This window comes from Neoarius graeffei, chromosome 2, assembly GCF_027579695.1.
Source record: "Neoarius graeffei isolate fNeoGra1 chromosome 2, fNeoGra1.pri, whole genome shotgun sequence".
NCBI classification, from domain to species: Eukaryota; Metazoa; Chordata; class Actinopteri; order Siluriformes; family Ariidae; genus Neoarius; species Neoarius graeffei.
This window is the reverse complement of record NC_083570.1, coordinates 22,614,998-22,636,929: the sequence shown is the minus strand read 5'-3', so window position 1 is coordinate 22,636,929 and position 21,932 is coordinate 22,614,998. Positions and strand designations below refer to the sequence as shown.

General features: G+C 40.7%; 1 protein-coding gene across 2 annotated transcripts; it reads left to right on the top strand.

Moving 5' to 3' along the window:
- Positions 1-335: 335 nt before the first annotated feature.
- LOC132872312 (junctional adhesion molecule-like) lies at positions 336-21,402 on the top strand. Of its 2 annotated transcripts, XM_060907084.1 has the most exons (7): positions 6,763-6,927; positions 7,008-7,084; positions 16,020-16,334; positions 16,449-16,559; positions 16,655-16,726; positions 16,996-17,063; positions 17,693-21,402. In XM_060907084.1, the coding sequence occupies exons 1-7, from the start codon at positions 6,881-6,883 to the stop codon at positions 17,804-17,806; spliced, it is 804 nt and encodes a 267-aa protein (XP_060763067.1). In that variant the 5' UTR covers positions 6,763-6,880; the 3' UTR covers positions 17,807-21,402. The 2 variants fall into 2 exon arrangements, with proteins under 2 accessions (XP_060763059.1, XP_060763067.1); XM_060907076.1 differs by lacking the exons at positions 6,763-6,927; positions 7,008-7,084 and adding an exon at positions 336-625.
- Positions 21,403-21,932: the final 530 nt, after the last annotated feature.

Below are 21,932 nucleotides of genomic sequence, written 5' to 3'. Positions count from 1 at the left end.
ATTATTAAATCAATAAATTATCTTCTCAAATACATTTGAGGAAGCCTGCAGCTCTCTCATTCATTTGATTGAATGGCCTGAATTGGGATGACAATTCATCGTACTGTTTTGAAGTGGGGTTATTCTGAGATTTTGGATAAAACCTCAGGGAGGTCGAGTCACTGGTGGTAGCCACAGATCTGCAATAATAATAATAATAATAATAATAATAATAGATATTTAATCACAACTGACTTCCACAGCCTGACGGGTGTTCTTGTTTGAAATGCTGTACTTCATACTGTATTCAGTAGATTCTGAGTTTTTGTGTTTGTTTCTGTAGGCTGTGCTCTCTCTGGTGATAATATGAGAGAAATCACACGACACAAAGGTGGTTCAGTGCTGTTACCCTGCTCCTGCTCTGACCTCAACACCAAACCTCAGAAATTCACCTGGGAGACCGACAGAACAGGACATCTGACAGAAATGTTAAATGATGAGCACTACCGTGGCAGATTTCAGCTGTTTAATAACATTTCTCCTGCTAATCTGTCTCTGCTCCTATCTGACCTGAGAGAAGAGGATGATGGAGTCTACAGGTGCAGAACTGAGAGGGAACACAGAGACATCACGCTTTATGTTAAAGGTAAAGCATTTAAATACACAATAAAAGTTGATCTTCACTGTGAAAGCAGGCTTGATTTGTCTTTAAATGAATTACAGTTACAGATGTAACAAAAATGTGGGGGAGTCACGTGATCAGCTGGACAAGATGGCAGCTTCGGTCGAATCCGCTCAACCCGGCGTTGCCATTTTTACTTTTATTTCCTGTTGTGACAACTATTATTTTTCTTATTTGACGGTACTACTGATTGTAAATACGCCATGTCCGATTCGAGCAAGAAATCTGAGGCAGGCCTTGCTGTAAAGACAAGAGGGATAACAACAAGAGAAACAAATCCGCTCCTCGCACCCTAATCTTTAATCCGCTCCGCTACACAACGCGCCAGCTGATTCCTCGCACCGCCAAGAAATCCCCGCTCATAGTGAACGGACGGACGGGTCGCTTTTCACCCGACTACAGCGGCTTCACCATCAAGCGGCGCTCAGCTTTCTCCCAAGCTATGAATATGGCCCGAGCAAAAGGAGCGGAGTTCTTCCTGCTCTACCCGCCACGCTGAAAGGCAAAGCTGCCGGCAAAGCGGAAGTTTTCCAGCGCCCGGATAAGGCCGAGGATTTCATCAGATCCCTCCCGGCATCGCGAGCTCCACCTGCGGCCGGGAATGACGACTCGGTGCCCGAACAATCGGGCGAAGCTGTCGGCGAACTCCGGCTCTTTGAAACTGAATTATTCTACACGGTGCCCAGATTACACTGCTGAACATCAGCCGGAGTCTCTGACACACCACTGGTTTGTTAATATAATGTGTTTGATAGGGTTTTTTTCTTTGTTCTTCTGATTATGATTAGAGAGAAGTGGCTGACTTTAGCCTGGCCTGCATTAGCAGTTATTTTACAATCCTTTTGGTCCAGAATTAGTTTTATTTTTTTCGCAGTCCAAATCCTGCGCTCTGATTGGCTGGCGAGCGGCTCTGTATCCTACGCTACGGACCCCGGTTACGGACCTCTGGCGACTCGCTCGTTCACAACAACAACAAACATAGCAGCATTTTTTGTCAACATTTATTTTCGCATTTCTCAGGAGAATAGCATTAATTTTACAGCATGGATAGCGATAACGACAGTGTTCACAGCGAAAGCGAGTTTTACTGCCCTGAGGAAGAAGACATAAAACATTTCAGGAGAAAGCTAAAAACCTAACTTGCTAACGCCGAGCAAAAACATGGCTGAATCCTGAATGACTCCTATTTGTATAAATAGGGGACTACATAGGCGGCAAAATGTAGTTGTTTTCCTGCCATGGAAGTGCACTTGTAAACCGAAGAGAAAGCAATTTGCATTACAGCCGTGAATGAGGATTCAAAATAGCGGCTCGGCTCGGTTTTCCCTTTCGGGCGCTCTCGATTCCTGTTAGAATTTGGTAAAGAAAAAAATAAAAATATTATTGACCAGCTGAAGGTCGGTCCGTATGGTGAAATACCGTGAGGGAGGCGTCGGTCAGTACTTTCAAGACCTCGGTCACGGTATTTCACCATACGGACCGACCTTCAGCTGGTAAATAACATATATTTATTTGCTGGCGCTTTGTGGGCTCCCTTACCTTTCTCTAAGGACAGAACTGAGCATACCACTACTATAATCTGGAGGGTTTGACTGTGACGCTGAGCTTGTTTGTTTGCTCGGGTACCTGGTTAGCCGGCAGTTAACTAGTTAATCACTGTGGCCAGAAATGATGTGGCAATGTTAAGCCCATTAATTGGAGACCAGGGGTGTAGTGGTAAAAAAAGAGGTGGGTAAACTATAAATTTTGGGATCGGGGGACCACGACGTTGTAAGGGCCAATTCATAGTCGACGCAAGCATGACACGATGCGTATTGTATGAAACAACTTTTCTGACACATAGGAGTGTGTGTGTGTGTGTGTGTGTGTGTGTATATGACAGAGTGTTTGTGAATGTGCATGTACTTGTGTGTGTGTGTGACAAGGGTTCCCTGAGGTCTCTACTCTATATCATTCATAAAACAAGATACACAATAAGTATGTTTGAGGTTTATTAAATCTTAATAAAGAGAAAAATAATGTCAGTGTGAAAGAATGGCAAATTACACATACCAACAGTAGGCCATATGAAATCCATAAGCTGACAGATATATCACAGCAGTCGACCTTGCACTAGAAGAATGTTAACTTTTGTATGTGTGTGTGAATGTGCATGTGTGTTTGTGTGCATGTGTGAGTGAGTCCAAGCGTGTGTGTGTGTGACACCAAGTAGAGTGGTGTTTATGAAATCTAAATAATCAATAAAGAGAGAAAAATACTGTGTGTAAGAATGGCAAATTACACATACTTTCAGTCCAGATGTGTGGATGGCATCTGATGCTTTCTGATACTGTCTCAGTTTCCTCTGCCTCCATTTCATTTGTCTCTGCATCTTCTCTGTCTGATTCTCCTCCCTCATTTTCTCTTCCTTCTGTTCCGTCTATCTGTTTTTCTTCCTTCATTTTCTCCTCTCTCTGTTTCTTCTGTTTCTCCCTCAGTTTCCTCTATCAAAGTTTCTCTTAAAGGCCTATCTGATTCTCCATCCATTTGCCTTCTCTCTTTTCCTCCCTTTTCTCCTCTTGTAGTTGATCCTGTTTCATCCTCTCTTTGCCCTATTTTCCTCCTCTCACTCTCTCCTCCTTCTGTCTCTCCTCCTGCTGTTTCTCCTGGCCCCGCAACACTGTCTGTCTCTCCACCACTATCTGTAAAATTAAATTAAAACGGCTAAGTACACCAATCATGTGGACAAGTATTTCTGCCCAATCTGAATGCTATAGCCTTCTTTAAAAAATAAACACCCACACACCGAGAAGGGCGGGGAGGAGTGACTTGCCTAACGTTACTTTAGGCTAAGTTCTCTATATTATGTCCGTGACATGAAGCTAGCATGCTGTCATCATGACTTCGAGATTAACATGAAATGACAACTATTTGTCTTACAATGCGCTACAAATACTGAATTTATGTTGACATAATAATTACCAAAAACTTTAGACTGCACTAACAACGTCATTTGTCTGCCAGAAAGGTAGGCTAATTTGTTGGCACAAGTTAACAACCTCACGTTAGTTAGTGGCATGGGTCACAAACCAAAACGATGGGGAGTTTATCCTAAAAACGTGAAGTTCAGGATTCTTTTTGGACTCACTGTGTCGAGACGTTTTGCTGGTATCAGCTGGAAGAGTGATGCTCCGACGCTTCAGAAATCGCCTAATATCCATTTCTTCACCATTTCTTCACACACGTAATCAGTGACTAATGAATGTCGCAGTCTGCTGGCTCCCGCAAGAGGGCGAGCGGTAGACAGACAATTACTACGCGTAGGCTACGCAGTGTTGATAAAACCCACAAGAACTTGTGCAGGATCTACTAGGTGTAGGCAATTGAAAAATAACGGAAAAGCTGTTTTAATATCTGTATAAAACAAGAGACATACGTGCGTAAACTGTATTTAGAGGTGGGTAAACTATGCTTGGACGTGCGTAAACTATATTTAGAGGTTCATAAACGCTATTTCCTAAAATCTGGAGGTGGGTAAACGGCGTTTATGGGCGTTTACGCACCACTACATCCCAGTTGGAGACTAACCGTCGCACTTTCTCATTTCTGTCTTTCTGTTCATAACGGACACAGACCATCTTTATTGCTCAATGACGATCCATATTTGATCTGATGTCCATAGCTCTTCTCCCGGCCTCACTGTTCTCTGCTCACCTGTTTAAGGTGTGTGTGTGTGTGCCGGGGCATCCAGAGAGGAGAGCTGATTCCTGTTTTTCTTCCTGAGCCCTAAACTCAGTTACTTCTGCTAGATGCAGCTCATTCTATAGGCATGTGACAATAAAAATCCAAGTTTTTAGATTAAGAATATTTCTACTACACTAGAAAAGACCTTTTAAAATGATGCATGAATCAGCTATCTATGACAAATATTAAGAAAGTTATGAATTTTTTAATTTTGAAAAATCGAGGGGATTTTCAGCCCTTCATTACACACTAAAACAATAGAAGAACTGTGACCGATATCAACAACTTCCACCTGTAAATGACCATAACTTGCTTAATTTTTGTCCTACTTCAAAAAGTAAGGTATCAGCTGAAAGCTTATGATAAGGGGAACAAGAAAATAAAATATATCCAAACTACAATATCATATACTATTATTTTTATTTTAATTACCATGGTAATTAACATCTTTTTAAAAACAATTACAGCATGAGTGTGACACATAACTGTATACTGCCACCATTTACCCTTCAAAACTCAGGGATGAAAGTCTTCCGGATTTACCCGGGAACACAGATATTTGACAAAACTCTTGAAAATCTCCGGTTTTCAGAATGGAGAAATTTATTTTTCAGATTTTTCACGTTCCTAAACGCGGCGTAATACTTCGCATCATCCTTGCATGGGCGCGGTCCTTTAATAGCCCAAATACAGTTCATTGATTAAAGATACAGTGGGGCAAAAAAGTATTTAGTCAGCCACCAATTGTGCAAGTTCTCCCACTTAAAAAGATGAGAGGCCTGTAATTTTCATCATAGGTACACTTCAACTATGAGAGACAGAATGGGGGGAAAGAATCCAGGAAATCACATTGTAGGATTTTTAATGAATTAATTGTTAAATTCCTCAGTAAAATAAGTATTTGGTCACCTACAAACAAGCAAGATTTCTGGCTCTCACAGACCTGTAACAACTTCTTTAAGAGGCTCCTCTGTTCTCCACTCGTTACCTGTATTAATGGCACCTGTTTGAACTCGTTATCAGTATAAAAGACACCTGTCCACAACCTCAAACAGTCACACTCCAAACTCCACTATGGCCAAGACCAAAGAGCTGTCAAAGGACACCAGAAACAAAATTGTAGACCTGTACCAGGCTGGGAAGACTGAATCTGCAATAGGTAAGCAGCTTGGTGTGAAGAAATCAACTGTGGGAGCAATTATTAGAAAATGGAAGACATTACAAGACCACTGATAATCTCCCTCCATCTGGGGCTCCACGCAAGATCTCACCCCGTGGGGTGAAAATGATCACAAGAACAGTGAGCAAAAATCCCAGAACCACATGGGGGGACCTAGTGAATGACCTGCAGAGAGCTGGGACCAAAGTAACAAAGGCTACCATCAGTAACACACTACGCCGCCAGGGACTCAAATCCTTCAGTGCCAGACGTGTCCCCCTGCTTAAGCCAGTACATGTCCAGGCCCGTCTGAAGTTTGCTAGAGAGCTTTTGAATGATCCAGAAGAGGATTGGGAGAATGTCATATGGTCAGATGAAATCAAAATATAACTTTTTGGTAAAAACTCAACTTGTTGTGTTTGGAGGAGAAAGAATGCTGAGTTGCATCCAAAGAACACCATACCTACTGTGAAGCATGGGGGTGGAAATGTCATGCTTTGGGGCTGTTTTCTGCAAAGGGACCAGGACGACTGATCCGTGTAACGGAAAGAATGAATGGGGCCATGTATCGTGAGATTTTGAGTGGAAACCTCCTTCCATCAGCAAGGGCATTGAAGATGAAATGTGGCTGGGTCTTTCAGCATGACAATGATCCCAAACACACCGCCCGGGCAACGAAGGAGTGGCTTCGTAAGAAGCATTTCAAGGTCCTGGAGTGGCCTAGCCAGTCTCCAGATCTCAACCCCATAGAAAATCTTTGGAGGGAGTTGAAAGTCCGTGTTGCCCAGCGACAGCCCCAAAACATCACTGCTCTAGAGGAGATCTGCATGGAGGAATGGGCCAAAATACCAGCAACAGTGTGTGAAAACCTTGTGAAGACTTATAGAAAACGTTTGACCTCTGTCATTGCCAACAAAGGGTATATAACAAAGTATTGAGATGAACTTTTGTTATTGACCAAATACTTATTTTCCACCATAATTTGCAAATAAATTCTTAAAAAATCAGACAATGTGATTTTCTGGATTTTTTTTCTCATTTTGTCTCTCATAGTTGAAGTGTACCTATGATGAAAATTACAGGCCTCTCTCATCTTTTTAAGTGGGAGAACTTGCACAATTGGTGACTGACCAAATACTTTTTTGCCCCACTGTAGGTGTTCTTTGTTAACGGCGCGCGTGCCAGCACCTTCAGGTGCACGTGCTAAGGCGCGCAGGACTGACGCTGTTCTGCACAAGCGCAACACAATCGCGCTAGAAAGCGTGTTCAAGCTACCAGTGTAGCTGCAGTCTTTTTAGTTGCAAATTACAAGTATTTCCTCGTGTTAATAATTCGCCATGTCAAAACAAGCAAAACTTTCCTCCTTGTTTCGACGTGAAGAGAGGTAAGCAATTTATTATCTTTTTTTTTTTCATCAAAGTTGCATTTTGTGGTTTCGAAGCTAAGTTTTAGTGCCGTTTCTAGAACACAACATCAAGAAAACGTGGAAGAAACAGCAGTAATGGAAGAGCCGGTTTCTAAGCTACCTAAAACTAGCAATGGTAATTATTTTTTGTTACATAATGTACTCAGGCTGCCAGTCAGTGTGTGACACACACACACACACACACACACACACCCTACGCCCCTGATTTATATGAGAAATTTGGTCTTCATTGGTGTGTTTAAATTTACAGACAGTACGAACTAATGTAAACAATTGGCTTCAACTCGCATAAATATGAATTGGAAATTTTTAGTTCACTTTAGCTTCTGCAAACGCACAACTCTACTAAAATATTGATAAACGAGGCTCAATGTCCCCAACATTGAAACCTGAAAGCTTTAGAAACTCTAACAGACCTTTACTTTTTAACAGGACTGTTTTGGGATTTTGCTGAGTTTACCTTCAACTGTCTGATTTTTTTCAAAGTAATGAACTGTGTAGCAGGAAAATCACCGCGTTTTCTAAATGCACTCCTGAAAATTACTCATTAACTAGGGGAATTAAATTTGATATTTTTGACATATTAATCATTCATGTACATGAAAGAAAAAGGCTTAAGTTATAACTTGTTTTAGTTAAAATAAAGTACTAGAATGCAGGGTTTTGCGTGTTGTTTTATTAAAATATTTTCGGGGGACGTTGCCCCCCCCCAATCTTAGTTTGACTTTCAAAAGTTCAGGTTTTTTTTTTTTCTCTTTGCTCCACTTTCATCTCTCAAAACTAATGTACCAATTAGAACAATTTAACCAGTGATATTCAAAGCTAATGTTCACATTTCTTTGTCAAATTATGGAAATCGTTAAGTTTAGGAGATGGTCAAGTCCTCATGTGGTCGGCAGTGAGGGCAAACTTAGTAAGGTCGAATTCGATTGTGTCGTTGTAGGTTTCATTTTCTGCCCAGTTACTTATTATATAGGTACCCCCGCCCTTTTTCTTCAGTTTTGTGCTCTTGCACAAAATTCACTTGGGCCTACCCTAAAATCGACATTTTATATGGAATACATACAGTATAACTGCAAGTAAACTTTTTATTTATTCGTTCAAGATACTGTCTAAGATGAATTAGTTGTTTTATTGTGAATTATAAATGAAACAATGGATTTATAAAGCACCTTGTCCTCCCAAGTTAGCGGTAGAAATCAGTCGTGGCCACCCATCTGCCGGCAGCACTTGGACACAGTTTTCTAACAATAGCAAAACCAATGTGCTAGTCTTTTGATTACGGTGAAACTTGGCAGTAATCAAGAAAAATACTTAAGCGATCACTTCTATATGTTTAGAAAATACAGCCTACTCACCATTGATGGTAGCAGAAGTCGGAAGATGAGAATCTACTTCATAAACAATTTTTTTTTCCACTTCCCGTTGTCACATCGCAAAAATTCGAGAACCACAAGATTACTGAGAATACTGACTATGTCATCAGTATTTGTGTACTGGGGAAATCCGCACGGGAATCAATAACGTAGAAAGCAAAGACCAAAACGCGACGCATGAGTAGCCATCGCAGGCCGCTAGCGGTAGGCAGAAACAATACAAGCGCTATGCAGGTCATTGTAGCATAACTACATTCTAGCAGCCCGATTCAACGGTTCAGTTTATTAAGTGCTGGGTTTGAGGTTATGTTTGATCATTTGTGGCCCCATATCCATTCTAGATCACGGCTCAACGTATGAGTGTTTCATTATCTTTTGGTTTAGTTATTTTTTGCTTGACTGTTTATTGGATTTTGTGTGTTTTGTTGTTGTTTATTGGGCATCACCAGGGGATATTGCAGGGGAAATTGTTGTCTTTGCTTCTATTATATTCTGGGAAACAGGAATGGAAGCTTAAACTTCTCATTGGAGGAGAGGTATGTTCATTTTGTGTTCATATTGGTGAGTCGGTTTGCCACAGCTGCTGGCACCTTGTTAAAAAACAATGATTATAAATCCCAGTTTCTGCACCAATTAGAGGATTTTTTTGGACTTTAATTTAGGCTCGGTTGATGACCCCAGAATTTTGTGGGATGCCGTCAAAGGATTTATATGCAGCAACGCCACGCGCTTCGCCTCAAATTTGCATAAGGCTAGAACAGCTAAATTACAAACTCTGGAAGCTGACTTGGCCAGAATAGATTTGACCTTACAAAGTAACTACTCCCAACAGATTGAATTACAACATGACATCATTAAAAAATAAATAATATTTTAAAGTAACAGTCAGAATTCCTAATACATAGGTCTAAGCAGCGTTACTGTTTTCAAGGGTCTAAACCCAGTCACCTTCTAGCCTCCAAAATCAGGACAAATGAATACTTTGCTGACATCCCTTCTATCAGGTCCGCGGCGGGCAAAATTGTAACTGAACCAAAGCAGGTGAATGAGACCTTTCGCACATTTTACTCTAACTTATACCAATCAGAGATACAGTTAGATAGAGATACCGTAGGGGTCACAATTTCCTTGATCAGCTAGATCTACCACAGATGGCAGCAACTGATTCTATGCAACTTAACGCACCCATATCGCTGGAAGAGTTTAAGTCAGCGGCTCTCGACATGCAAAGAAATAAATCACCAGGGTTTGATGGAATACCACCCGAAGTAGACGTGGAATTCTGGGACAAGCTAGGCCCGCTACTTCTAGACATGATAATGGCATCTATAGACAAAGCAGTTTTTCAAGTGACGTCAATATAGCCCTGATATCTTTACTCTTAAAGAAAGACAAGGACCCTGTAGACTGCAATAGTTATAGACCACTCAGTTTATTAAATGCAGATCTTAAAATATACGCAAATGTGCTGGCTCGATGCATTCAGAATCACATGCCGACCTTAGTCAGCCGCGATCAAACTGGATTTATAAAGTCTAGGCTAGCTGCGGATGATGTCAGACGACTCCTGCATATAATGCTGCAGTAGACAAAACAGCCCCAGCTGCAGTTCTATCCCTTGACGCTATGAAAGCCTTTGACGGGCTGGAGTGGTCCTTTCTGTGGGTGGTAATAGAAAAAAATGGGTTTTGGTGGAAACTTTATTCATATGATTAAGGTTCTGTACTTAAATCCATCAGCCCTGGTACTCACTGGCCAACTAGCCTCTGCACTCTTTCCAGTCACTAGATCATCTCGACAGGGCTGTCCCCTGAGTCCAGCACTTTTTGCACTTTCTTTTGAGCCACTTGCTCAGCTGATTCGTCAGTCTTCCAATGTGCATCCTATTTCAGTTCGCGACACTCATCACCACTCGTCTTGATATGCCGATGACGTTTTGGTCTTTGTGGAGAATCCACTACAATCTATACCTAACTTGCTATCCATTTGTGAAGAATTTAGTTGTGTCTCTGGTTTTAAGATCAACTGGACCAAGTCCTCATTACTTTCTATTAATGATTCGGCTAGGAGGTTGCAATTTGCAGCTGGTCTTCCAGTTGTCCAGAACTTTGAGTATCTTGGGATACAAATCTTCCCATCCTTGAATCGCATTGTAACGCACAACTACTCAGATACAATGAATAAAATGAAAACAGACTTGGACGGGTGGATTAGTCTCCCCAACTCTCTCAGAGCCCGTATCTCTATAGTCAAAATTAATATTTTGCCCATAATAAGTTTTATCAGTTCAATGATCCCCCCCCCCCCCCCCCCCCCCCCCCCCCGTCAATTATTGGAACAAATTACATTCTAGTATTTCATGGTTTATCTGGAACAGGAAGCGTCCGTACCTCAAACTGTCAACTATACAAAGAGGAGTGGCCAGTGGTGGCTTCTCGGTACCTAACTGTAAGTTTTATTTCTGGTCATTCGTGCTTAGGTCATTACTTGTATGGTGTGACTCTAATGCATCAGTTTCCTGGCGTAGGCGAGAGGAAAATTGTGTGAGACCCTGGAACTTGCAGGAGGTTCTCTTTGCTAATATATCCAGTAAGCAATGTCGGTTGCATTTTGGCTCAATAGTTTCACAACTTATTCAGACATGGCGTGCGGCTGAACTTCAACGCAAGATCTCCTGCAAGTGGCATACACTTACACCGATCTTTACCAACCGAGGCCTTTTGATTGGAGGAAGACCTATTTCATGTTCTGCCTGGAGTAATAGTCATATTCGCACTTTAGACGATGTTTATGGTGACTTTGGGCTGTGTACCTTTCAAGATATTAGAGATGGGTATAATGTGCCTGTATGCTCGTTCTTTTTCTATCTGCAGCTTAGATAATCTCTCCTGGCACATGGTGCCCCGGGGCAACAATCTTTACCAGTCCACCCACTATACAAGTTACTCATCACACAAACTAAAAATAGAGGTACGGTCTCTGCATTATATCACTTCTTCCTGGAGGCCTCTTATAATGAATTACCACTTGACAGAATGTGGAGGTGTGACTGCCCCAATCTTGATTCTGATTTTGAATGGTCACAGGTCTGGGCCAATATTAGGGAGGCTTCCCGCAACCCAGACCACCAGCAGATCCACTTTAACTATATACACAGAACATATTTAACCCCTCGCAAGCTCCATTGTATGAAGTTGATAACTGATCCCTTGTGTAGCCTATGTTCTATGAAAGCCTCTGGCACTTTTTTGCATATGATGTGGAATTGCCCTCCTGTCTCACAGTTCTGGTCTAAAATGGCAGCTAAGTTATCTGACATGGTATCAGTGACCATACCAGTGACTTAGAGCTGTGCAATATATCGTATTTTTATCACGATATCGATATTGGTGTCAAACGATATCAAAATTCATAATATCGATATGAAACGATTTTTTGTCATTTGTAAGGTAAAACAACCCTTCTGTCCCCTAAGGCACACCGTAGCCTTGTATACGTCATCCATTCCACTCCCGCTATATCTCCGCAACAGTAAAAAATCAGTTCTTCTGTTTTCATACGTGTTGGGTGATTTTGATATATTGATTTGTTAATATGTTGTTTGATTTGCTTGCTAATAGTTATAATAATACAATTAACATATATTTACGTCATATTTTTGGATGTGGGACTGGGTAATGTAAAAATGGCATCTACGGAAGAAAACAAGCACAACAATATTAGCACATATCCAGCTTGCTAGCTGTGTTAGATGTGTTAAACCGTGTGGATTTAAGTGGAATAATTGCGAGTCGTCCTGTGGTCAAGGCAGCGTTTTAAGGTAAGGCAATTTGGTTATTAATGTTGCCCGCCGCAGCATGTTTACTTGGGTTCATTTGATTTTGACTTGTGCATCTGCAGTTAGCATCATGCTTTGAAGTAGGTTCTGCTAAGGACGGGTTTATTGTGCGATGTAGACGGACTCAGATGTAATTACATTGTTTTTAAAATTCCGTGCGCTTAAAACGGTGTCCCCCTGCTAATCATGTAGCCCTAATCATGTGTTGCTTTTACTTTTCCTAATGGCGAGTGAAATATCTCTGCAAATGGTATTTCAATGCTGACATGCCAAAAAGATAGCGGAGTCCACATTTGGAAGATGAAGGAAGAGAAGCCTGATGCTTGAAAATAGATCGCTTAATCCACAACGCATATCTGTATTTGAGACATAACCTGCAACTAGTGGGGATGTTTTGGAATGACTGTGCATAGGGTGTTTTTGGCCACAGAACACTAACCCACAGTAGTAGGAGGACTACTGGGTTCGTGGATTTTGTCTGTTGACTGAGCGACGCATGGTGTTTGCCTTGTGCCATTTCACGTAGCATCTAGCCGCAGTGCCACCTACACTTTCAGGGAATGTTTACATGCCGCTGAGCTATTTTCATGTATGTTAATTCTTAAGGACTTGTCTCTATATTGTGCGTGTTCACACACGGACTGGCCATCGGGAGTAGCGGGAGTTTTCCCGGTGGTTCAGTGTGGGCCGGCGGAGAAAAAAAAAAAAACACAGTTGCTCGCTGGCCTTTAATATGATAAGCAATGTTAACAGTTTGTTAACATTGCTTATCATATTAAAGGCCAGCGAGCAACTGTTTTTTTTTGTTTTTTGTTTTTTTTTTCTCTCCGCCGGCCCACACTGAACCACCGGGAAAACTCCCGCTACTCCCAATGGCCAGTCCGTGTGTGTGCGTGTTTAATGTTGGTGTCTTAACAACACACAAGCTTACGTTGTAGTGTGTGTGTGTGTGTGTGTGTGTGTGTGAGAGAGAGATTTTATCCTTGGCTGGCTACGAGCCAGTGTGGACGTTACGCAGTAATCACTGGTAATACCAGCGCTGGCTCCATCCTCTGTGATCGGAAATGTTGAGTGAGGAGAACGTGAGCCTTGTGCAGGCTATAGGACCTATGCAAAGTACGCACTTGCACAGTAAATAGTTTAAGTAAAAGGCGTTTCAGGGTACAACGGGAAGGGTTGACAGGTAGCCTATGAGGCCTGTACTATAAAAATGTGGCCCGGTGCCTCGGGTGTTGATGATCGGGGCTTTAAAAAAAAGGTGTATAAATATCGTTTTAAAAATCGCGATATCGATATTTACTGAAAAAATCGTGATATTGATTTTTTTCCAATATCGAGCAGCCCTACAGTGACTATACTTGTCCTTCTGCTAAACGATCTGTCAGAGATGAATATTACAAATCTTAAAAAGCGCGTTGTTCTAGCCGGCCTGACAGCTGCCAAGAAGTTGATTGCATTGCGATGGAAACCTCCCCATTCTCTCACCATCAGACACTGGGCCCATACTTTCCTGGATGTAATTTATTTAGAACTGTCAACTGCTAGGGTTAATGGCGCTAGTGAGGCTATCATAAACAATTGGCACGCAGTAGCTGATTCGCTGAAAGAACTTGTAGGATGAACACTTCCCTTACTTGATGCCTTTTTGTGAGACTTGTACTCTCCTTGTTTCCCCTGTGTGTGCGCGCGTGCGTGTATGCGTTAGAGATATAAAATCTATAGGATGCCAGTAGACTTGAGTGAGCGTACCTAATGAGTGTAGTGCTGGGGTGGGAGGGGGTGCTGCCCCCCCCACTCATGTCCTTTTGGTTTCGTTTGTTTGCACCTTATTTACATGCAAAGTTGTTATTATTATTATTATTATTATTATCACATCACATCACATTATCTCTAGCCGCTTTATCCTTCTACAGGGTCGCAGGCAAGCTGGAGCCTATCCCAGCTGACTACGGGCGAAAGGCGGGGTACACCCTGGACAAGTCGCCAGGTCATCACAGGGCTGACACATAGACAACCATTCACACTCGCATTCACACCTACGGTCAATTTAGAGTCACCAGTTAACCTAACCTGCATGTCTTTGGACTGTGGGGGAAACCGGAGCACCCGGAGGAAACCCACGCGGACACGGGGAGAACATGCAAACTCCACACAGAAAGGGCCTCGCCGGCCACGGGGCTCGAACCTGGACCTTCTTGCTGTGAGGTGACAGCGCTAACCACTACACCACCGTGCCACCCTGTCAATTCTTGTACTGTCTTTATTGTCCAATTAACGAGTTGTTTTCGGTTGTAACTCGTGTTCTTGTTCAAATTAACATTTGGTCACAAAAAAGATGTAACAAAAATGTCTCCTCCATTTACCATCACAAAAGGGGAAATAATCTCATGTGACGCATCAGTATCAAGTTATAAATGGCAATAAATAGTGATGATGGATATCAGACTGAGCTGAACTTTGGAATGCTATCAGATTGGATTTGACACATTTCTCAGTCTAATCTATTTTATTTGTAACACTGTAGTGCTTATAGAGCGACATGACACCTGACAAAAGCCGAAATAAACATTAAAAAAGGCTTCAGTAGTTGTCACTGTCCACCATAACATCATTTAATGTCTCCAGAAATCTGTCACTAGACTCGGTGTGATAGTAACTTAACCAGTGTTGGGCACGTTACTTTCAAAAAGTAATTAGTTATAGTTACTAGTTACTTTTCCCAAAAAGTAACTGAGTTAGTAACGGAGTTACTTTGTCATAAAAGTAACTAATTACCAGGGAAAGTAATTATTCCGTTACATTTTGTTCCCCCCCCCAAAAAAAAAAAATCAAATTCAATTAGTGTAATCATAATAAAAGTGAATGTTAAATGTGTTTAATGACTGAAATGGACACTTAACAGAACCAGTTAGTAACATTATCTACACTATATTAATATTTTTGTGGGACAATGTGAGATAAGACATCTATCAAATGTAATATATTTTTGCAGTTATTAAAATTATGTTACTAATTACTGGCCACTGACGAGGACAAACGCTTTGTTCCTCGACATAATGTGCATTGCACGTAAACACTCTTGCCTTTTATTTCAAGTAATGAAAAGTAATGGCTGTATTTCCAATGTGAAAGCGCAGTGCTGGGCTGACCGCTCGCCATTGCTGGGTCTTCCGATTGAAAGCGTGCGCAGTAGTGCAGTAGGCGTGGCCTACCTACATATGTTGTCCAAATCTACTCTGATTGGCTTACTGTGCCGTTGTCTCGTGTCTCCCCGCCCCACACTAAAGCAGAGGAAAGAAAGGCTGAACGAGCAGCGTGCCAGATGAGAACAGCTTTAATAAAGTAACGCATAGTATTTTATTGTAAGTAACGGGAACGGCGTTATAACGATGTAAAAAGTAATTAGTTAGATTACTCGTTACTAAAAAAAGTAACGCCGTTAGTAACGCCGTTTATTCTAACGCCGTTATTCCCATCACTGAACTTAACATTAATAAACACAGTCTGTACATCAGCTGATACTTTAGAAAGTCTTTTTAAACACGTCTTTAGGTTCAGTTAATTTGTAATGAAGGGTTTATGTAGGTGTCATGTAGCCCTAAGACGATGTCCCTTCAGTAACCTTGCCTTTATAAGATGAGGTGCATGCCATGAACACAGATGATGATAACTAAAAGCAAAACAGCATTTGCACAAGTTATGATTAATCCCCTTCATCCTTATACCTTGTGAAAATCAAATTTTTGTACATCTTTTTAAAAATGTTGTGATTTACAAGCAGGGAATATTAATAATTGCTGTGCTTCTGTTATTAACTGTAAATGTGATGTTTACAGGCTGTGAGCTGGTGAAGGCAGGGTTAGAGGCGGTGACTGGGTTCACAGGAGAGTCTGTAGTTCTGCCCTGTGTCTGCACTGACCTACAGGACAAACCAAAGTCTGTAAAATGGGCGTTTACAATAGAATCTGGAACAAATTATCAGGAAATTTACCCTGAACAGACTGGACATCACAGGAACAGAGTCAAACTGGTCAGTAAAATCCCTTCAGGAAACCTCTCTCTACTCATATCAGACCTGACTGAAGAGGATCAGGGAGATTACAGATGTTCTGCACAGGCTGATCACAAATATTTCAGACTATCTGTTAAAGGTACAGTTGGTCATTAATGACTGTGAGCATGCTTTGCTCCATTGTTGTCATGGGCCATATTACTCACAGTGATATTAAAACTAATTCCTGTTTAAGTTGTATCGTTCTTTTCAGTCAGAAGAAGGGAAACTTCAACACGCTCAAGCAAAACAGACACAACACCTCCATCAGAACCAACAACACTGGAACAAGATAAACAGCAAACACGCAGCAGCCTCCCTATAGGTGCCAAAACTTTTCATTTTATTCAATAATGAAAAGGTAAAAAAAAAAACCCTCATCCCTATTACGTTTATTAACTTTGTTGTGTTTTATGACAGTTTTTGGCATTCTGGCGGTTTTATTGTTGGTGATACCTGGTGTAGTGACGTTTATTTGTTGGAGACGTAGAGGTACACGCGCGCACACACGCACACACCAGTGTTGCCAGATATTGCTAACATTTTCCACCCCAAAATATGTTCAAAACCAGCCAAAAAGCACCTAAACCCGCCCAATCTGGCAACACTGATACACACACACACACACACACACACACACACACACACACACACATTTTGAGATTGATTAACTGAAAACCTTTCGAACCAGAAGCTATCAAACCAGCAGCACTTCTGTAAGTCACTCTGGATAAGGAAAACTAAAGGTCTTTTCTCTTTAGGAGGAAGATGTGGAGAGAACAGGATGACTGAAGAACGTCCAGACTGGAAGAGAAAGCAGGAGGATCAGGTTAGTGTACATGCAGGCGTCAGCTCAGCTGCATTTTTATTATTATGTGGCACTGTGACAAAACCCCAATAATCTAGAGATCTTTTTTTTTTTTTTTTTTTAATTTTTGAAAGAATCTGGGTCATCTCTGGAGATTTTTTTTTTTTTTTTTTGACCATGCCGTGATGAGAGAAACCCAACATGGATTTATCATATATGGGTCATAGTTTGAAATATCCAGGCAAAACCATCTCTGGATTCTGGGATATTTTGCGCAGTGTGGCATCTTTAAATCTTTGAAAAGGAAGGGAGATGATTGAAAAGGAACAAAAAAATTTCATCACATTCTCACTGTCCATCAGAGTCCTACTGTATTCTTAATTTGATCTCGATTCAGTTCTGCATGGTTACAACAATAAGTTATAGCAGATTTGTTTCTAACTTTAGTTGGATTTGTGAGACACTGCAGGTAACACACATGAACCACACATGCTCTCATTGAATAGTGAGTTATAGGAAAGTATCTCCTGCTGCCCTTAACTCTCACCTGCTCAGATGGATAAATATAAGTTGGGTTTTTGAGGGCAACAGTAAAAGCAAATGAAATAACTGTTTTTTATGTCTAATTTTCATGCTCTGTCTTTCTACAGACTGGACCAGATGTTACTTACTCCACTGTAACCCACATTAACACAGCTGGAGCAGCGCGGGTTCAGATCAACGCTGGAGAGGAAACTGAATACGCCAGCATTATAACAAACTAATCCACAGTAAATATCGATCCATTCTCAGATATTGTAGAATAATGCTGAAAACATATATTAAATACACACAAGGTTCAAGCATCAGCTTCACAATATTGGCTTTTTTGTGATTATTATTTTGCTGTTAGAAATCATATTCACAGACATGGATGGGGGCGGGGTTTCCAGAGTATTGCGTTACCTTTACTTAGCTAACATAAGTGTATTCTTCGTTTGCAACCATGTGACCAAAACTGCTTGCGTCATTGACCACCGCCATGTTGGAGGATCTACAATATACACATCGATACACAGTGGTAAGACATACAGTGGAAAGAGTACAGACTGGAAGCTAAAGAGGAGTTATAAAGCTTGTCCATCAGAGTCCTACTGTATTCTTAATTTGATCTCAATTCAGTTCTGCATGATTACAACAATAACAGTTATAGCAAAGCTTGTCATTTCTCAACTTTATTTTAAAAACAATTTTGACTGCTTTAAAAAGATGGGTATCCCACACACTATATAACAGATTTAGTTATAAAAGAGCACTCACCAGGCGAGGAGGCTGCACACTGCAAAAAATGATGTCTTAGCATGTGAAAATATCTTGAATAGTTGAAATGCTCTAGCATTTCCTATTAGAAGAATACAAGACACCAATTCTGAGATTATTAAACCTAGTTCTAGATTGCAATCAACTTATTCTAAGATGTCTTATCAAGTAAAAATATCTGTCCATGCAGCAAGATAATTTCACTAGTATCAAGTAATTTGCTCCTCAAATTCATTTTTCAATTTTTTTGCAGTGCAGTATCTGAGGTAGTGGATTAACATGAATCTTGTTCGATTGACTGTGATTGTTTGGGAAGATTGTTCAATAATTGTGTTTCTTTCTGCACTCTAAGCCTAGCATTTCGAGCTACTGCTTTAGTACCATCTTTGATTTTGTTGTGGCTCATATTTTGTGTTGGAGCCCAGTCTGGATCTGTAAAATTGGAGAGATCAGCTGGTTTCCCAAATGGAAAGAAAAAGTAAAATAAAAGCAGCAGCATCAAAAATATAGCTCTTTTTAAAATGAAATAATCGTAGAAGCCTTTGATTGTCGGCTCACGCACTCGATGATTACGGCTTTGTCACGTTTGATAGCGGCAAGTTTCTGCACGACCAGGCTATTAAACGATCCAATATTTCTTATATATTATGATCTTTCATGAATAACTAGTTTGTAGCACTTACCATTGATAAAATGTTCACTGCAGACTCGTGGCTTTTGTTTTCTTATCACTTAGATCAGTTCAGTTTATGTTGGACAGCCATTGATGTCTACTCTCCGTGGAGAACTCTCCTGTTTTTTTTTTCCTTGATTATTTATAATTGCTTGAATTCTCAAGAACTTACAAGTCATCTTGTCTCGAATAGAGTTGTGCCTGCATCCATTTACAGCACAAAGAAAGCACAACTTTATTCATCACACACTTGTGAAATTTCCTCTCTGCATTTAACCCATCTGAAGCAGTGAACATGCGCGCGCGCGCACACACACGAGCAATGAGCACACACCTAGAGCAGTGGGCAGCCATGCTAACAGCGCCCGGGGAGCAGTTGGGAGTTACGTGCCTTGCTCAAGGGCACCTCAGTCCAATACCATCCCATATTAACCTAACTGCATGTCTTTAGACTGTGGGGGAAACCGGAGCACCCGGAGGAAACCCATGCAGACACGGGAAGAACATGTAAACTCCGCACAGAAAGGCCCTCGACGGCCGCTGGGTTCGAACCTAGAACCTTCTTGCTATGAGGCGACCGTGCTAACCACTACACCACCGTGCCGCCCACGGCCAGAGTAGGCATAGTGAAGAAACAAAAGGCATTCTTTAGCGTAATAACCTCTCAAGCATATCTTCTATCGTACAGTAAATGTGCGCCACGTGAATTTGTGTATATCCTCCAACATGGCCCACTTCTGGTTCAAAGCCTCATGCATAATTAGCTATGACGTCACATGCAAACGAAGAATTGTTCTGTATTGTCTGTCTGTTAATCATTTAAAAATTGCTGATGGACAGTCTTGCAAGTTATGTTTTGAGTGTACATGTCATTTTAGATCTTTTTGTGTCCCATTCTTATAGCAGGTTAAGAAATGAAAGTTCTAGAAGCATAATCCTGTTTTGTGTAAGAAGACTCCTATACATGTTCTGGTTTGTGACTTTCATGGAAAGTTTGATGTCTCCTGACTTCAAATCAATCAAATTTCATGAATTCTTCTTTCAATCTTAAACTCCAGCAAAACTTTGTGTCTCTCCAACTTATTTTTCCCATCTGCAAAATATTTTCAAAACTATTGAATACAGGTTCAAAATGAAACAAAATGATATTTTTGAAAGTGTGAATCAGTGTGTAAAGCCCTACCTGTTCACCGAGGACTTAAATTAGCAAATACTTGTATTGTCTTTTTCATGAGGAACGAACCTCTCAACACTGTGTTTAATCTGATGAGACCCTTAGTCCCTGTCCTAGTGAAATAACATGAGGATGTGTTTTTGAGAGACTTCTGTAAGCACTTCTATCGGTCATTTACATTTATGGCCAAATGGCATTCATGTAAATGTTCGTGTGAAACTTTTTTTAGTCTTTTTTTTTTTTTTTTTTAGTGTGCTTGATCGATACCTTACATGCATAGTGTGTCGATGTACAGTATGTGGCGAATATATTTATACTTTTTGTCACATTCTTGGAATTAACATGGTTTCATCATGTGTTTTTGAACATTCCCTCTGAAATCTGTGTATTTTTGTTTTAGTGGACTATATTCCAGTGTTTCTACAAACCCTAATTCCAAAAAAGTTGGGATGCTGTCTGAAACCTCAATAAAAAGAGAATGTGATGACTTGCAAGTCATGGAAACCCTAGATGTCATTGAAAATAGTACGACATCATAACTGTTGAAATTGAGAATTTTTATTGTTTTTTGAAAAGTATCTGCTCATTTTGAATTTGATGCCAATAACACATTTAAAAAAAAATTGGGACAGAGGCACGGTTACCACTGTATTGTATCACCTCTACTTTTAATAACATGTTTGGGAACTGAGGAGACCAATTGCTGTAGTTTTGAAAGTGAAATTTTGTCCCATTAGTGCCTGATATATAATTTCAGTTGTTCAGCGGTTGCTCAACTGGCATGGACTGAAGGCAGGCCAGTTTAGCGCCCAGACTTTTTTTTTTACTATGGAGCCATGCAGTTGTAATACCTGCAGAATGCGTTTTGGCATTGTCTTGCTGAAACAAGCAAGGCCTTCTATGAAAAGTTGCTGATGTTAATGTTAGCTGATATTAGTGGGTTTTTTTATCATTGTGTTCTGAATGATAAGGTGTTCATGTTGAGAGAGAGTCTTTGCTAGTGTTCTGGTAGATAAGGTGATTTTGAGGTGTGTTGTGCATCTTGGATGTGAGGTTAACTGCTGTAATGATAAAGTGAAGAATTTGATAAATTTTGTTGTTTTTTGAAACAACAGTTGATAAAGTGAAGAATTTTGAAAAAGTGAATTCAGTAATGAGAAATGTAGCCTATGTCACCAGCTGTAAAAAATAAAAATAAAATAAAAATATTGTAAGGGATGTCTGATAGTGTGCTTGAGTGTGGAGTATTACACAATATTCTGTGTGTATAGCACAATGTTGGTGAACTGATGCTGTAAGAAAGAGGAAGTAGCCATTCTTCCACCAGTCCCCATGTTGCCATGGTCACAGTCGTGTGGTTACTCTGACTAGAGTGTCTCACAGTAGCTCTGAAGTGCCATGAGAACATGAGTTATGTGCACAGCTGTGGTTCTGTGAACACAAGATAAATCCCAGCGGTGGTGAGAATCACCTGGATACCTTCCTGTGCATGTCACAACATGACGAACTGTACAGTACTGTGCAAAAGTCTGAGACACATGTCAAGAAATACTGTAGACCAAAAATGGCTTAAGAATTAATTTTTCAACATTAAAAAAATACTATAAGTAAGCCATAATAAATGGAACAAAGTCAATATTTGGTGTGAGATGACCCTTTGCTTAAAATAAATTGTCTCAGGGACAATTAGTGCAGTTTTATAAGGAAATGAGCTGTAGGTTTTACTGAGCATCTTGCAGAACCA

Bases quoted from the DNA above. Each gene is read 5' to 3' on its own strand.
- LOC132872312 (XM_060907076.1), top strand. From the start codon at position 346: ATGAGAGAAATCACACGACACAAAGGTGGTTCAGTGCTGTTACCCTGC. The intron at 16,335-16,448 runs GTACAGTTGGTC...CGTTCTTTTCAG, and splicing joins TTTCAGACTATCTGTTAAAG to TCAGAAGAAGGGAAACTTCA. The intron at 16,560-16,654 runs GTGCCAAAACTT...GTTTTATGACAG, and splicing joins ACGCAGCAGCCTCCCTATAG to TTTTTGGCATTCTGGCGGTT.